The sequence below is a fragment of the Acartia tonsa genome, chromosome 4 (genome assembly GCF_053477335.1).
Source record: "Acartia tonsa isolate MP-2025a chromosome 4, ASM5347733v1, whole genome shotgun sequence".
Lineage (NCBI taxonomy): Eukaryota > Metazoa > Arthropoda > Copepoda > Calanoida > Acartiidae > Acartia > Acartia tonsa.
In genome coordinates, this window is record NC_137263.1 from 28,199,731 (window position 1) to 28,217,188 (window position 17,458).

Here is a 17,458-nt window from a genome sequence, read left to right on the forward strand (position 1 = left end):
TTAGGACTTGTTTTGGACCTTTTTTCTTATCTTCAATTAATCATTTTATTGGCACATATCTTTTAAGCACATTTAAATGATTATCTTTTTTAATTATCAACTATTTTACTCAATTTTAAAAAAGCGTAAATAATTAAGATGTCAAAGTTTGCCTTGCGTAATTCCAGGGATAAATATATAAGTGTTTAATCTTATTTGCTTTACAAATATCTTTGATTTAGAAGTTATTTTTCTCTTGATATATCTACCCTAGTGTAGTAGGATTATGAGTAATGCATAATGCAACTTTTAGCAAAAGAATCAATATTTTAATTTTAAAATATTTTTTTTTAAATTAGTAGTTCAGTCCTCACTTTTAATGTACTTCTTCAAAATTATGTAATGAAAAATTTATTTGATCAAAAGTAAAAGTTGCAGCATCCTTTCCTTCATCAAATCCTTTCCTCTTTTTATGACTATGATTGAACATATCTGTTAGGGAGTTGAATCCATTTTTATAGAAGCAGAAATATAATCTATGATTATGGTTTGGACCCTCTAAAACTGTAATCTACCCTTCCACTTTCCCCTCTCTTGGTGAAGATATCTTCAACGCCGATACGATTTTTGAAATATAAGATTCCACTTTTGTCTCTCTTGTTGAAGATATCTTCACCATGAGAGGCAAAAGTGGAATCTTAAATTTCAAAAATCGTATCAGCGTTGAAGATATCTTCACCAAGAGAGGGGAAAGTGGAATCTTACATTTCAAAAATCGTATCGGCGTTGAAGATATCTTCACCAAGAGAAGGGAAAGTAGAATCTTACATTTCAAAAATCGTATCGGCGTTGAAGATATCTTCACCAAGAGAGGGGAAAGTGGAAAGGTAGATTACAGTTTTAGAGGGTCCAAACCATAATCATAGATTATATTTCTGCTTCTATAAAAATGGATTCAACTCCCTAACTGCATAAGCTTTATAATTTAACCTTCCTACGCAGCCTTTTGTGATGCAGGGAACCACACTAGTTACGCAAAATGGCGGATTTATACAGTTAAATATGTCAATGTCTTTAAGTTATTTTTAATCTATATAATTGCACGCTTGAAATAAGCTTATATCATATCAAACCTATATTCGCCCTTAAAAGGCCATAGTCAACCTAAATTCTGAAATGTACGTATAGATCCGTCAAATTTTTAGGATTTACCAACATTTTTCAAATTGACATAAGTTTGTCAATTTTCAACATTTTTTCACATTTTAAGTTGCTAAAATTATCTTCATTACCAATAGAAATAGAAGAATAGAAGCATATTCTGAACCCTTTTTTCGTCAAATCTAAGAAGGAACATTTCTAGCAGACAAAAGTATTGTTTACTTTCGACTCAAGCTGATGTGGATTCTTAAGAAATTATAGACTCTCTACTCGATAGTGAGGCAAAATTATTTTTGTGAAAAATCATCCAAAAGCACATTAAAAATCTACAAAAATTGAACAAAATCATATGTTAATAACCCTTTTAAGATTGTATTTAATTTTTGTAAATTTTTTTATTCGATTTTGGAGGATTTTTCACAAAAATAATTTTGTCTCGCCAGCAAGTAGCCAGCCTAACTTTGTTTTAAAGAATCCACCTCGTTACTAAGCTTTCAAATTTAAACGAAATTTTTGGGCAATTAATTCTGATTCTGCAAAGCTTTCTACTAAGAAAATATACTGTTTATAGCTGACTTTTATCTATGTATGAAATGAAAAAAATCATGCATTCGTAACAAGATGTGTACAAAATTTCAACCAATGAAACTAAATGTATGTACCGATGCGATTCTCCTATTGGCTCAATCAGACATTCCCTCTCTTTCTTAGTACCCTTATTTCATTACCTAAGATTTTTATTTTGAAAAATTATTAATGAAAAATGTAATTTTAAGCATATTTTTAAAAATTTTAGATGAAATTTTGATTTTTAAAATTTTTTTGTTGGCCGGAAATGGCCGGAAACTGGTCAAAAGACTGGATTTTAACCATTTTTTCAACTCTAGGGGGTCAAATCCAGTGTTGAGGAATTCAGATCAGACCTTAAAGCAAAAATCATCATTGGGGCGTACCCAGGAGGGGGCTTGTTTTACAGATACCCCCTAAAAACCGGAAAAAAAACGTTTTTTTATAAAAATCCTGGCCGGTTTTGGCCGGCTCCGGCTCAAATTTTGCATAGAGTCATCCTTTGGTATTCCCCACAGTTGATACTTGATCTGGCAAGATCCCAGAAAAGTGTGGTATATCTAGGGCACTGGTAGGAGGGGGAAACGTTGACCTCAGCCCATTTTTAATTTGAGTTTCAAAACAGTTAAAAAATATTTTTATGGGGGAGTAAGGTGAAGACACCCTCTCTAAAAATAGTTTAAAACCTTCCCAGGACCTATAAGAAGCTTCACTGTAAAGGAGAACAATATCGGTTTAGCGGTTAGCGAGATCCTTCAGGATAGACAAAATACGCTTACTACTTTATGTAATCCTTTTTATTTTTAAAAGCAAAGCTTTTCTATAATTACATTAGGGTAGGTCCGTCCGTATGTCCGTCACAGAGAGTTAGTTTTTTGTTAAAAGCAAGGCTTTTGTACATGTAAGGTTGGCCCATCTATCTATAACTAAGTTTTAGCTTTCTAAAAAAACAATCCTATCCTATTATAAAAAGTAAAAATTAAAATATTAAGTAAAAACATATTAAGATCTTTCCTTCTTTGGGACAAGATCGTTTTCGGTTTGTTGATTTTAGGCACATTATTTCAAAATTTTATTTAACAATTTTTTAATATTTGATATATTTTTAAGTCCATTGGCAGTGGCGTGTGAACCGAAGGGGGCACTTGGGGCGATCGCCCCCCCCCCAAGCGCCAAAAACGCCCCCCCCCCTAAATGTTGAAAAATACCCTTTTGCCCACGAGAATAAGAACTTTGAACTAAATTTTATCATTACCCAGGCATAAGAAATTGGCAATATGTATACTGTTAGAATGAGAAAAATATTACAAATCCATTCTAAGCAAAATTGAAATAAAAAGTTTACAATATAGTATATAAACTACAATAAAAGGAATTATATAAAAATATTATATTATATTATACAGGCAACCATCTTATTTCTTGAATTGAGAATAAAAATGGGAAGGGGGTACAGAGGGGGTAAATAGGGGATGGTGAAAGTGTTGCCTGTACAACAAAATATAATAGGCCATTTTTATATTTTTTATTTTTTTACTTTTTTAGTAGCGAAGCTACTCTATAATTCGAAATGTCCGTCCGTCCGTCCGTCCGTCCGTCCGTCTGTCCGTCTGTCCGTCCGTCCGTGTAAGACAGAATAGGGGAAACGTGATTTTCTCGGCTCCTATTAAAGATAGACAGCTGAAATTTTTTGACAACATTCCCATTATTAAGGAGCACAATTAACTATAAAACATCAAGAGCGGTCGGACCCCTTTTTAGCAGGTTTTAGGCTATTTTTGTATGTTTCACATTTTTCTCCATTTCTTCAGTGTTTATGGTCCGATTTTAAAATTTTTTTCAGTTATTGATATCAAAATTAAATTTCCTGTCGTTTACAGAAAACAACCATGATGGCCACACTGCCATTTTGCAGGTTTTAGGCTATTTTTGTATTTTTCACATTTCCACCATATCTTTAGTGTTTATGGTCCAATTTTCAAAATTTTTTCAGTTATAGATATGAGGATTAAATTTCCCGTCGTTTAAAGAAAACATCCATGACGGCCAGACTGCCTTTTTGCAGGTTTTAGGCTATTTTTGTATTTATCACAACATTCTCCATATCTTCAGTGTTTATGGTCCGATTTTCAAAATTTTTTCAGTTATAGATATCAAAATTAAATTTCCCGTCGTTTAAAGAAAACAACCATGGCGGTCAGACTGCCTTTTATCAGGTTTTTGGCTATTTTTATATGTTTTACATATTTCCCCATATATTTGGTGTTTTGGTCCAATTTTCAAACTTTTTTGGGATTAATACACTTTAAATCTACTTTTACGCATTTCCATCCACGATTTTTGTGCTTCGCTACTTACGGATGTTGTCATCCTTGTTTTCAATTTTGCTTACAATGGATTTGTAATATTTTTCTGATTCTAAAGGTATATATGAACCCATATTTTTTTTACCTGTGAAATGATAAAATTAAGTTCAAAGTTTTTATTCTCGTGGGTTTAAAAAATCAATTTTTTCAATAATTACCTGACAAAATTTAAAAAGTAAGGTGTCAAATTAAAGACCATACTATTTTTGTTCATAATGGCCATTGTTTTCCTTTTTTTGCGTTTTAGTACCTTAAAATCGACTTGCATATCTGAATTCTATGAAAAACTTTACATCTTCTACTTACTAAAAGAACCGGCTAGCTATAAAGAAAAAGTTAAGACGCCTTCTTTCACATAATGACCAATAATTTTTTTAACTAGTGATTTTCTCCACTCCTATAAAAGATAGATGGAAACTTTTTGACAACATTGCTATAATTAAGGAGCATAACCAACTATAAAACATCCATGGCAGCTGGACTGTCATATAGCAGGTTTTTGGCTAATTTTATATTTTACATATTTCCCCTTATCGTTGGTGTTTTTGGTCCGATTTTCACACTCTTTTTGGATGACAGTATCAAAATAATTTTTTCCATTGTTCTTAGTATCCAGTATTTAATTTACTTTGATTAATCCAAAATTAATCCTTATATAGATTAAAATTAGTGGATTGAATGGGAAACTAAACTTAATTAACCAATCAATCAAAATTCAATCAAGTCCTTAAAGTTGTTGAGCCAACGAATAAGAAAATGTTTTATGATACTTTGGGGACTAGTAATGTGAATAGCTTAATGTTCATTGCATCCCTGCTTATTTGAAAAAAATGATTTCTTCTCTTCATTTCATATTATGTTGTCATCTCCTAAAAAAAATTTGAAAACATCAAATATTTAAACAAAAAGTTACTCCAATTTACAAGTCCATATCAAACTGCTTTGACATTTATCTAGGTCTTTTTCTTAAAACTGTATGTATGTTAAAATGAATAAAAATATATAAGTATATCATATTACATTAACAACCCTAATTAAAGTTCACAACACTCTATATTCTTGACTTGATAAAATAACACAACTCTTGTTGTCGTTAATTGATTCTAGTTTGAAGGTGGTGAAAATTTTCGTGGTGCGCTCCGCACACCATCCCAAATCTCTAAAACATAATCTGTTTATTACTTTTTATGTTTATGTATGGTTTTCATTCTTTTCATTTTAATTAAATAAAAATTATTTAACTACATTGGAAATAAGTCACTTTGTAAACACTCTTTTTTTGAATTGTTAGGAATTGAAATAAAACAAGACTTCTTATTGGTTAGATTTCAGAATTATATGTTTTATTGTAAATGTTAGATTTTTCAATGAAATTAATTGTTTTGGAAAAAAAAATATTTCCAATGAACAGAGTAATGTTTTTTTTATTGTATCAATATAAAGTGAATTATATAAAAATGTTCTGTAAGCCACAATATTACCCGAAGTAAAAAAGAGCTTTTGCTCCGGTCAATATGATTACAGCAACACTAAAAATTAATTTTTAAATCCCCCAAAAAAAGTTTATTGGGGATTTAATTCAAATTTGGGCTCTGCAGTCTGATTCTATAGGTGTCCTAGTATATTTTTGACCCCCCATTCAAAAATAGGTTAAAAACAGTTTAAAATGTCCCAACTGACTTAAAACTTGACTTGCGAGTATATTAGTAAATATTAGACAATAATTCTTGCAAAAAGACGTGTGTACATTTTTAAAATTCAAATTGCGCGGCTTGTGTTAATGGTAGAAAAATGTTACGCATACCGAAAGAACCGCTATGAACTGTATTTATTGGAAATATTAAGAACGGTTCCTGTGCTACAAATAATCTAGGAGCTAGGTGGTAAAATGTCCCAAAATTTACTCGCAAGTCAAGTGTTAAGTCAGTTGGGACATTTTAACATGTAGCTCCCTAACTATACGTAGCAGAGGAATTGTTCTTATATTTCCAAAAAATAGACCTCTTATCGGTTCTAATGGTATGCGTAACATTTTTCTACCATAAACTAAAGCCGCGCAATTTGAATTTTAAAAATCTACGCATTTTTTTTGCTCACCCTTTATAATAAATTTTTTGAAATCTTATATACTTTGCAATTTATTTTAAATTTTGAATGCCATCTTAGTTAATTAATGCATTTCTATACAAAAAAAAATATTATTGTGGATTTTAAAAAACTGGGGCTCTCTATAAATATAATTGTGGATTTTGAAAAACTGGGGCTCTCTATATAGGCAAAAATAAATTATATCTGGTCGAATTTCCAGAGTATTCATCTTTTTGGCTAAAAAACCTATATTTTACTAGTGTATTATAGGCAGCGAAAACTCCATTCTTTGTCTTCATTGCAAGCACTTTTCTTGACATACCCATTTTTCGTCAAATGTACATTAATTATGGAACAAAAATTTGATGTTTAGTTCCAGAACGTTAAAGTGCAAAACATCGCAATAATGAAAATGGACGAATAGAACAATGTTTCACCATTCACTTAAAAACAAGGATGACAACATCCATAAGTAGCGAAGCACAAAAAATCGTCAATTGGAATACGTAGATTTAAAAGGTTTTTACTAAAATCAAGAATAGATTTATTGGATAAAATAAACATGAAACCTTGATTTATTTTGCATGATGACGATGGTCAAAGTAAATTATATTAAAGATGCTCACAACAATGGAAAAATTATTTTGATACAGATATCCCATAAAAGTTTGAAAATTGCATCAAAATATACAAAGATATGGAGAAATATGTAAAACATATAAAAATAGCCAAAAACCTGATAAAAGGCAGTCTGGCCGTCATGGTTGTTTTATTAAAACGACAAAAAATTTAATTTTCAAATCCTTAACTTAAAAAATTTGGAAAATCGGACCATATACATATAAAAGTTTGAAAATTGCATCAAAATATACAAAGATATGGAGAAATATGTAAAACATATAAAAATAGCCTAAACTGCTAAAAGGCAGTCTGGCCGTCATGGTTATTTTGTTTAAAAGACGGGAAATTTAATTTTCATATATATAACTGAAAAATTTTGAAAATCGGACTATGAACACTGAAGATATGGAAAAAAGTGTTAAATATATAAAAATAGCCTAAAACCTGCTAAAAGGCAGTCTGGCCGTTATGGTTATTTTGTTTAAAAGACGGGAAATTTAATTTTCATATATATAACTGAAAATATGAAAATCGGACTATGAACACTGAAGATATGGAGAAAAATGTTAAATATATAAAAAACAGCCTAAAACCTGCTAAAAAGGCAGTCTGGCCGTCATGGTTGTTTTCTTTAAAAGACAGAAATTTAATTTTGATATCTATAACTGAAAAAATTTTGAAAATCGGACCATAAACACTGAAGATATGGAGAAAAATGTGAAAAATATAAAAATAGCCTAAAGCCTGCTGAAAAGGCAGTCTGGCCTTCATGGTTGTTCCTTTAAACAACGGGAAATTTAATTTTAATATCTGTAACTGAAAAAATTTTGAAAATCGGACCATAAACACTGAAGATATGGAGAAAATGTGAAAAATATAAATAAAAATAGCCTAAAACCTGCTAAAAATCGGTCCGAACGCCAATGATGTTTTATAGTCAATTGTGCTCCTTAATGATAGGAATGTTGTCAAAAAATTTCAGCATTCTTTCTTTTATAGGAGCTGAGTAAATCCCATTTCCCCCATAGCGTTACGGACTGACGGACGGACAAAGTGAATTATAGAGTAGCTTCGCTACTAAAAACGTTACCTTTTTCATCCTATTATATAAAGTACTAGCGGCTACGCCCCTAGAGGCCTCTAGGGGGACTTGAGGAGAGAATCGAATTTAATAATTAAATTTCTTATTTTAGATTTTAAAAGGGCGCCCCCCCCCCCCCTCATTTTTAATTTTAGTTAAAAAAATTAAAAAAAAAAAAATTGGGGGGGGGGATTTTTCATTTTTTGGGGGGTTGGGGGTGTCCCACCCCCCAAGAAAATAGTTATAAACCTTCCCGAGACCTATGAGAAGCTACCCTGTTAAGGAGAACCCGATCGGTTCATCGGTTAGCGAGATCCTTCGTTACAAACAGACAAACACACAGACAGACAACGTTCTACTTTGTATTATAGATTAAGATTTTTTGTTTGTAGCGAAGGATCTCGCTTATCGCTAAACCAATATGGTCCTACCTTACAGTGAAGCTTCTTACAGTTCATGGGATGGTTTTAAGCTACTTTATATGTATAAAAAAAGTCTTTGTATGGTTTTAGGCTATTTTTCTACCAATCAATATCCCCTCTAAAATAGAGACCCTAGAAGCTAGGGGCGTAGCTTCTAGTTTGTAATAAAAGATTTAGTTTGGAATTTTTTTTAAAGTTTGAAAAGAAAAAAAAAAGATTTCTTCAAATTTTTATTCATTAAAAAAATATAAATTTCAACATGAAAAAAAATATAACAACTATGACTGGTTTCCAATATTATGAAAACACTTGAAAGAGACAAAAAGAAATAGAAGATGTGTTCAGTGGTGCACAATAGCATTTTCTAGATGGGGGATCCATTAGCCCATCCTCATTCCTCTATTGATTGTGGGGAGTGATACGAAATAATTAAAACAGCATATTGAAAAAAAAAGTAAACGGAAGTAAAGGTGGGGCAAATAAAACCGGAAAAAATAAATTTTTTAAACAAATGAACATAAAATCATTAATTTTAAAGATTTTATTGAACTTCAAAAACTGGGAAGCAAATTGGGTATAAGACTATTAGATTATTCAATAAAATCGCCGCCAGCCTAAATCACTGCCTCTACCCGCCCCTGAACCGGCCGCAGGCCCTGAACACCATGACCCTGTCAAACCTGGCAAAGTTCTCCTTAATGATGGCAATGAGAGCAGATATAAGGTATAACCAACAAGTGAAATAAATCTAAAATAATATTTGGGGGGCAAACGGAGAGGTCGTCAATTTTAAGATGTATGCCCCCCAACGACAACTGAAAAATACGTATATGTTTTGTGATTTTTTTGCGAATTAATTTCGTTATTATTATAAGCTGCAATGAGGGAGGTCTTTGTTGTATGGGCATGTCCTATTGGTGCATGCTTCAAATTAGCCCCAGGCCCAATAGTCCATTGGATTAAGATAGGGCTGCTGGGAGGCCACATCTCCTTCGGGACGTGAGTAACAGCAGAATCCAAATTCACCCATCTTTCAAGCTAACCTTAGACACGGGCGCTCTCATTTGGGCCACAGTTGAGCTAGAACAACGTTCTATACCTTTTTAGAAATTGGATGAAGATTTAGCTATGGTTATCAGCGCAACCTCTAGTCTAAAACGAATTTCAGGGTTCCATGTGGGCCAGAACCGAGAAATATTAAAGATTTTAGACGTTTTTGACATCTCAAAATCTGCCACGTTTCACTTTGTCGTAGTACTATGGCCAAGCCAGCTGGGATAGAGAGCTCTAGTCTCTTCTAGTGTCTTGCTTATGTATCCAACAGTAACTTCAGCAAGTTTTATAAGTCTATCTCATTTGCAGATGGACAAGATCAGATTAGAGAGTTCTCAGAAAATAATATAAACTCAATTAGAAATGATTTAGAAAACGTTTATTTTAGTAACATGTATGAAATGCAAAATGTGCAAAATGTACAGGAAAGCTTTGATTATTTTAATTCAATATTTTATAGCTATTTTAACCGTTACTTTAGTGAAGTAGAGGTTAAATTTAACAGGAGTAAGCATAGTATCTAAAAAGGGATGACTTAAGAAATTTTAGTAGCAAGAAATAAAAAAAAATGGAACTCTATGAAGTGTTATCTAGGAATCCAACGGCATATAACAGGCAGTGTTTTAATGCTTTATCATTACAATAGACTTATTAGAAATAGAAAAAAAAAATAATTCTGAACTTTTAATATTAAATCATGGTGATACCAAAAAATGTTGGGAAATCACTAAAGAGGCTGCTGGTCTTTCTAATACTAAGAATAAGTCTGTCTAATATAAATTGTTTAATGTTTATTAATGATAATGAGGTCACAGGTAACAAAAATGAATACACTATTGGTCTATTTTTAGACATTTAAAAGGCATTTGATTGTGTTCCTAAAGATATTCTCCTAATGAAACTGAAAAAGATAGGTATTCATGGAAATTTGTTGCAATGATTCGAATCTTATCTATCAGAGCGCAAACAGTTTGTTAAGGTAGGAAATGCTGAATCCTCTAAGTTGGATAAAACCTTGGGCGTCCCCCAGGGATCAGTACTTGGACCAATTTTATTTTTGATATTTTTTAATGATCTTCCAAACTGTACATTACTTAAAAGACTGCTGTTTTGTGATGACACCACATTACTAGCCTCAGGGTCTAATTTAAATCAACTTGCTTGAATTGAAAAAAAATTCTACATGGTTTCGATCCAATCAGCTCTCTCTACATCATGATAAAACTAAATTTACAGTGTTCCATTCCAACTTAGGATCAATACAATATGGGATGATATTCATTTATATATCAATGAGAATTACTCTAGTGCAAGTAATCCTAATCCTGACCTTATTAAACCTATTGCTTATGTAAACAATGCATCTGAAATTCCAGCCATAAAATTTCTAGGTGTCTACTTTGACCCTAACCTTAATTTTAAGTATCATATACAGATATTAAATGAAAAGCTCTCAAGAGCTCTCTATATTTTGAGACAAAGTAAAAAAATCCAACTAGGAGTGCACTAAAAACCTTATACTATTCTATATTTCAAATTCATTGTCATTTAATCTATGGAATTTTGATTTATTCAAGCTCATATGAAAGTAAATAAAAATCTATTGAAATCAGAGATGGCATAAAAAAACCCACGTGGTTTAAACCAAAAAAAAGCTTAAAAAAACAAAAAACCAAGGTGGGATGGTTTAAATGTTTTTTTTTTTAAATATTTATACAAAGGCCTATCTTTCCAGTTATATCTTTTCATAACGTAAATAATACAATAAATAACTGTCTGTCGGTCAGGGTTGTTAAATCGGGCGGGCGGTTTTGGGCGGGCGGTTTTGGGCTGCCCTTTTTCGGGTCCTTTTGGGGTGGAATTTGATCCACTGACAAGAGTTCAAGGATTTATTGTAACCGGTTCCTAGCCCATCTCTTATCCTCTACACCACTTTTAATATATATTTCATTACAAAATTCTTCCATCCAAACTTAACAATGCTACTCAATAATGTAGCTCACCAAATTTACACATAAACTGACATTAAAATGCGAGATACATATCATTCATTATGAAAATGATATATCCAAGTGCGTCTGTTGATAAAAAGAGAAAGACGCAATCACTCATTTAGCTCTTTATTTTTAATTTTTTGAGTTTAAAACTATTGTACTCCGCTAATCCTTGGCCGATTTAGGCTTTTAATTATATCCTGGCTGTGACAAATTTAGATCCGTTGACTAATCAAAAATCGGTTTAGTTAGAGGGATACCCAACATCTCATTTTATTGCTACCCAAGTCTTATAACTACGTTGTAATAATATGTAACCCCCTAAATTGAGTTTAGATAAATGTGTACTATATATATTTAAATCACGCCCCTACCGCATGGGTTAGTTTGGCAATCCTTTGTCAACAACCCCTTTTGGGCACCCCCCCGTTTCGGGGGTGAGAAAAAGGGGGAGGGGTGAAAAAAGAGGGGGGGGGGCAGGCCTATGATTTGGATATTATTAAAATAATCAAAAATAATTAAATAAAACCAAAACAAGGATGACAACAACCATAAAAGCGAAGGTAGGACAAACAGACATTAACACTTATCTAGTGTCTGAACTGAATAATCAGAATATAAAAGAGTCGAATCAAAATTGTAAATAAATTTGTTGAAAAACTGCTTGATACAGGATAATGTTTTGGACATACTTACATTTTTAGGACTTGATTATAGAGTTGCTTTGCTATTACTATTGTTTTTTGTTGTCCCAGAAATCAATCAATCAAGTAGAAAAATCAACATGTTTAAAATGGACATACGGACATTCTGGTGATGATTATAGAGTTGCTACGCTTTCTAAATCGTACCTAACTACTACAGGAATCATCATGCAAAGTTTGAAATCGATAGGACGATTCTAACATGCCTAAATAACGAATAAAAGCTATCTATCTCGGACGGACGGACGGACCGACCCTAATTATAGAAAAGCTTCGCTTTTAAAAACCTGGTTTAAACCAAAAAAACAAACTGGTTTGTTCTTTTTTTAAAAAAAACCTGTTTTTTTCCATCTCTGATTGAAATCAAGCAAAAAAATAGCAATTAGAGCAATCACAGACTCTCATTATATAGCCCATACTGGACCATTATTTAATACAATGAAAATTCTACCATTTGAACTGTTAGTGCATTATTTTAGAATTAAATTCATATATGAATTTAAACTTAACATAGCTCCTCGCTCATTTTTTAACATGTGGAAAATACGAGGACATGTGTCCCAGGGCCGTTAATATTAGACTTAGAAACCAAGAAGATTATAGCCCAGTTCACAAAAGACAAAGTTCGACCTCTGGAAATTTTAGTAACTAATACAAGGTTTAGGTTGACCGATTTTATAGAGATATTTGTAGGTTGTACTCGTTTAGGTTGACCTCCAGAAAAAAAATCGGTCGACCTTCAAAAGTTATTTGTGAACTGGGCATATAGCATCCCATTTGCCAGATTAAACATGGTTAACAATCTTCCCATTTGTACTCTTCCAGCCACCTGGAATGAGTTTTTTAATAACAATAGCTTTATGGTGGAACAGGCAACCTCAAGATTTAGATTTTATAAAAAAAAATTGAAAAGAAAGCTTTTAGATAGTATTGTAGTTGCCTGTGACAGGCTACTGTGTCCTTCCTGTGACCTCAACCTCAACCTTAATCTATGATTATTTAAGTCAACCTGTAACTTATCTTTTGATCACTCAAAATACATACATTTTTTATTATCGCACAGAGTCCTTATTTTTCTTCCACTCTCCTACCTAGCCCGATCTTAATTCAATGAACTATTGTGTTTGTAGCTACTTTAATGCATGCACCAATAGACGTGCCCATACCACAAAGACCTCCCTCATTGCCACCATCAAGGAGAACATCTCCAACTTGGACAAGTTCATTTTAACCTGGGTCTGTCAGCGGTTGAAGAGGCGGGTAGAGGCGGTGATTGAGACTGACGAACATTTTTTGGAATATATACCTATTCTGCCTTGCAGTTTTTAAAATTTAATGAAATATTTAAAATTGACGATTTTATGTATATTTGTTTAAAAATTAGAAAAAGTCCGGATTTATGTGGCAAACTATATAGGTATAAATCTGTTTTAATTTATACAGTGGCATACACAAGGACAGCCATAGGAACCTAAAAAATTTGACACCCCTACAAACCAAAATCAAGAGGGGTGTATTTCAGAAAACAAGAAAGGTGTTATTTTATCGTTTGGGCGTTTTAAACGTTAGTTTAGGGGGAGGGGGCCAATTGCACCATGTGCCACCTTCTTATCGAAATCCAGTGAACGTGTTATGTCATGTCACTTAAAAAAAGTCTTAGGCTTTTTTGCAGTTTAGTAACACATTGCATAAAGAAAAAAGTGATTTACCTATTCAATATTACACGAGAAAGAAACTAAATGTTTCATGCATTTAGTTGATTTTTTTGTTATTCAATTTTTAAGTTATAACTGTGAAGTTAACATTATGTTAATTCCGTATTAAACAACAACAGTCTTCATTTTAAGACTTGTTTGTTTAACAATTTGAAAGATATTGAAATTACATTTATATATCGGGATGGGAAATTGAATCTAAAATTGTCTTCTTGCCGACTTAGACTTTGGATACTAGAACCTAAGCAACTTTACTAATTTGATGGCTGATTTGAACACTTGCTTATTTCTGATTATCCAAATCTAATAAAAAATGCATTAGTTAAATTCTTGAATTTTTTAGATGAATCTGGTTTTGAAGATATTGAGTTAGAACTCTCAACATTCATTTAACTGTCCATTGTCCCATCCCTTGTATTGCATTTGTCAAATTAAATATTTCATATATGTAAATTTCAATTGTGACTTTGCATGTCATAACTGTATGCAGACTAGTAAAGAAAACTTTCCGTTAATAATAAATTATTTTTTTAATAAAAAATTTCAAAAGTTTAATTTATAGATGTCGAAAGTCAATTAGACGTGAAACTATCTGCAATAAAGTCTAAGATACAATAATTAATTTTAAAAATATTCAATTTGTATTTGCAAAGAAGAATATTTCCATCCTAACAAATACAATTTGTGCAAGAATGTTGTAGACACTTCAGTTAAAGTTATTTTAACTCGAAAAATAGAATAACTTACAAAAAAAATATTTTTGTGCAGGGTCTGTCTAAATAAGGGCGACATGACATAATTAAAACAATATTTCATTTCAACCTCAATCAAGGTTAGGTACTTCTTCGACCTCAATATCCTCCCAGACAGACTCATCACCTTCCTCCTCATCGGGACCATTTGTTGAATCTTCGTCAGGCTCTTCCCATTCAACCTTGGCATTACAAACGTTAATACTTATGATAAAATTAACATCCTTTAACTGGAGCAAAGGGGGAGAGGGTTGATGCAACAATCTCGTAATCAATGTGAAAACGACACTTAGAATTTAAATTTCGATCTGACAGGGGTAGTTTCACGAAAGGCATTTGAACTTAATTTAGTGAACCACATATTTTTTTTTCTGGTTAATTGGTTTAACTACATTATATGGCATATATTTGAAAGAATTTTAATTTTCTACCACGTAGTTTTTAAAATATCAAGACTACGAGGTAGAAAATTGAAATTCTTTCAAATAAATGCCATATAAATATAGTTAAACCCATTAACTAGCACAAAATATGCGGTTCACTAAATTAAGTTCAAATGCATTTCGTGAAACTACCCCTTTTGCATGAGTAATCCTTGGTAGGTCTATTTTCCTTAAATCGAACAACAAGTTAAAAAAGTAACGGCTAACGGCTCAGCCGTTTTTTTGTGGCTATTTTTAGGGCAAATCTGTCATAAATTACGTAGGAATCAACTTTTTGAAACATATTTTTCTTTAAATCATGTGAAATGATACAAAAAACATTTTTTAGATTTCTAGTACCAGCAACTACCGGCTAAAACCGTTTGAAAATGTTTTGGAGCGGCAAAGAGTATTACGTGGAGATGGCTAAACGGCTGAGCCGCCAGCCGTTATCCATTAGTTTTCCAACTTTTTGTTCGATTTAGGAAAAATAGACCTACCAAGGATTACTCATGCAAAATTTCAGATCGAAATTCGAATTCTAAGTGCCATTTACACATTAATTACAAGATGGTTGCTTTAACCCCCATCCGCTTTAATTCGTATACGACAAAGAGGAAAAAGTATGGCTTTGAAACCTTGAGTTAACATTACCATTCAAAAGTTACCCAACAACAGATTTTTTTGTTATACTATATAATTAGGCAAACTACAGCCATTTTCATTTGGGTCAATCGCCCCCTCCCCATAGCGACCAAAACCCACACCTGCCCCCCCCCCCAGAATGGAAAAAAATGCCCCTTTTTGCCCCACCCCCCTGGTAAAAAAAATGCTCCTTTTTGCCCTCTACCCTCCAAAAAGCAAAACTATCCCAGTTTCCAAAAGATCAAGCAATACTCCAAACAGACAGTTACTAATCATTTAACCTTACCAAATTTTTTAACTAGTGTAGAAATTAAGTTATAATCTCTTTTCGCTGATCATAACAAACCATGTAATAGGAAGTATTTTATTTTGTAAAATATAAACTTTTTACTAAAGAAATTTTGTACATCCTCAATAATGATACACAAAATTACCCCTTATATAGATTACAAATAGTGGATGAAACGTAAGGAAACTCAACTTAATTAACCAACCAATCAAAATTCCATTTAAGTCAGAAACGTTAATAAACAATCAAAATATTACTTACAATGTCAGAATCTGAATTAGATCCAATTATGCTATCTTCGTTGTTTTCTGAAAAAAAAACGTTTTTTCTTTTTTGTTTTTCTTGTGATAAAGATATATACATAACTTTTAAAATCTGGTGATTATAAATAACTGACAGGCAAAGAATGCCAGTAAACCTAGTAGGTCATCCAGGTAAAAGGCAAAACTATTTTTTTACTTTAAAAAAAGGCATGCTATATGGTCAAGGTTTTGCTCCACCCGCGAAATTTAAATGGCTCCTGTTACCGCAATATTTGACTAAAAAACTTCAAATTTTAAAATTAAGATTATCTTACATGTCTACAAGACATCAAATTATGTGTAAAAATCATCCGCCGTTTTCTTAACGAATCTTCTTTTTGTAAAATCTTTTTATGTGATTGGATCTACCTGTAAAACATTCAAAATTGAATTTTAATACTTTCCTTCAAGGGTCTAGTGGGGTATAACACCCCCTCAAACACTAAGATTTATAAATATCAAGCTGATAATTTAATGGAACTCGTAATTTTAATGTTTTGTGGTGTTTTACCCACTAGCCCCAAGAATGAAAGTGAAATTAAATCTGTATTGGCTACATAACTCATTAATGTAAAAAAGTTTACAGTAAAACTTACTTAGTTCAAATATGTGAAAAAAATGTTATTAAAAAAATTCTTGATATTCTTAAAAATAAGCTCAGAACTTAGAATTTTAGTGTTTTTGAGGGGTGTTGTATCCTACTAGCCCCTAGAAGGAATGTGTCAAATTCAATTCGAAGTTTTATAGGTAGATCCAATCATATAAGAGATGCTCATAAATCATTAACGTACCTCCGTCATCATCACTATTACCACCATCACCATCATCATCATCATCATCATCATCTGAGAATCCATCCATATCATCATCATCGTCTTCATCGTTGTCATTGTCATCTTCATCCTCTTCTCCTCGCTCATCCTGATCTTCTTCAAGATCACGTGATCGACCAACATCATAAATTCTAACCACAGATTCAATTAGCTCTGAAGATCCTTGCTCAACTACCCCAATTGTCATGTCATCCCAAGAAGGACAGAGACCAAGCACGGATTTCTTTACCTCAATAGTCGCAATGCTTGAATAGTCACTGCAGTCAAATGTTCTGAATGATGTTTCGAAAGTTTGTTCATCGTCGTACTCTTGCTCGAGCTGGAGACCAAAAATGATATTGCCCGCGTTATTGAATACAATTTTACATTGATCAAGTTGTGGCACTGTGCGTTGTAGATGAAAGGTTCGAATATCCCACACCTATAAAAAATATTTCAATAAATAAGTCACAAGGTAAACTTGT

General features: G+C 32.3%; 1 protein-coding gene across 17 annotated transcripts in view; it reads right to left on the minus strand.

The window, feature by feature from the left end:
* Positions 1-8,502: 8,502 nt before the first annotated feature.
* mahj (LisH and WD40 domain-containing protein mahjong) overlaps positions 8,503-17,458 on the minus strand; it is a 52,646-nt gene continuing 43,690 nt past the window's right edge. For 3 of the 17 annotated variants that reach the window (XM_080159408.1, XM_080159405.1, XM_080159404.1), the window contains exons 13-15: positions 16,953-17,415; positions 16,121-16,167; positions 14,370-14,685 (exon numbers count right to left, since the gene is read on the minus strand). In XM_080159408.1, the coding sequence (XP_080015534.1) occupies positions 14,575-14,685; positions 16,121-16,167; positions 16,953-17,415 (621 nt within the window). In that variant the 3' untranslated portion in view covers positions 14,370-14,574. The other 14 variants (XR_013879208.1, XR_013879207.1, XR_013879206.1 and 11 more) reach the window with 14 other exon arrangements.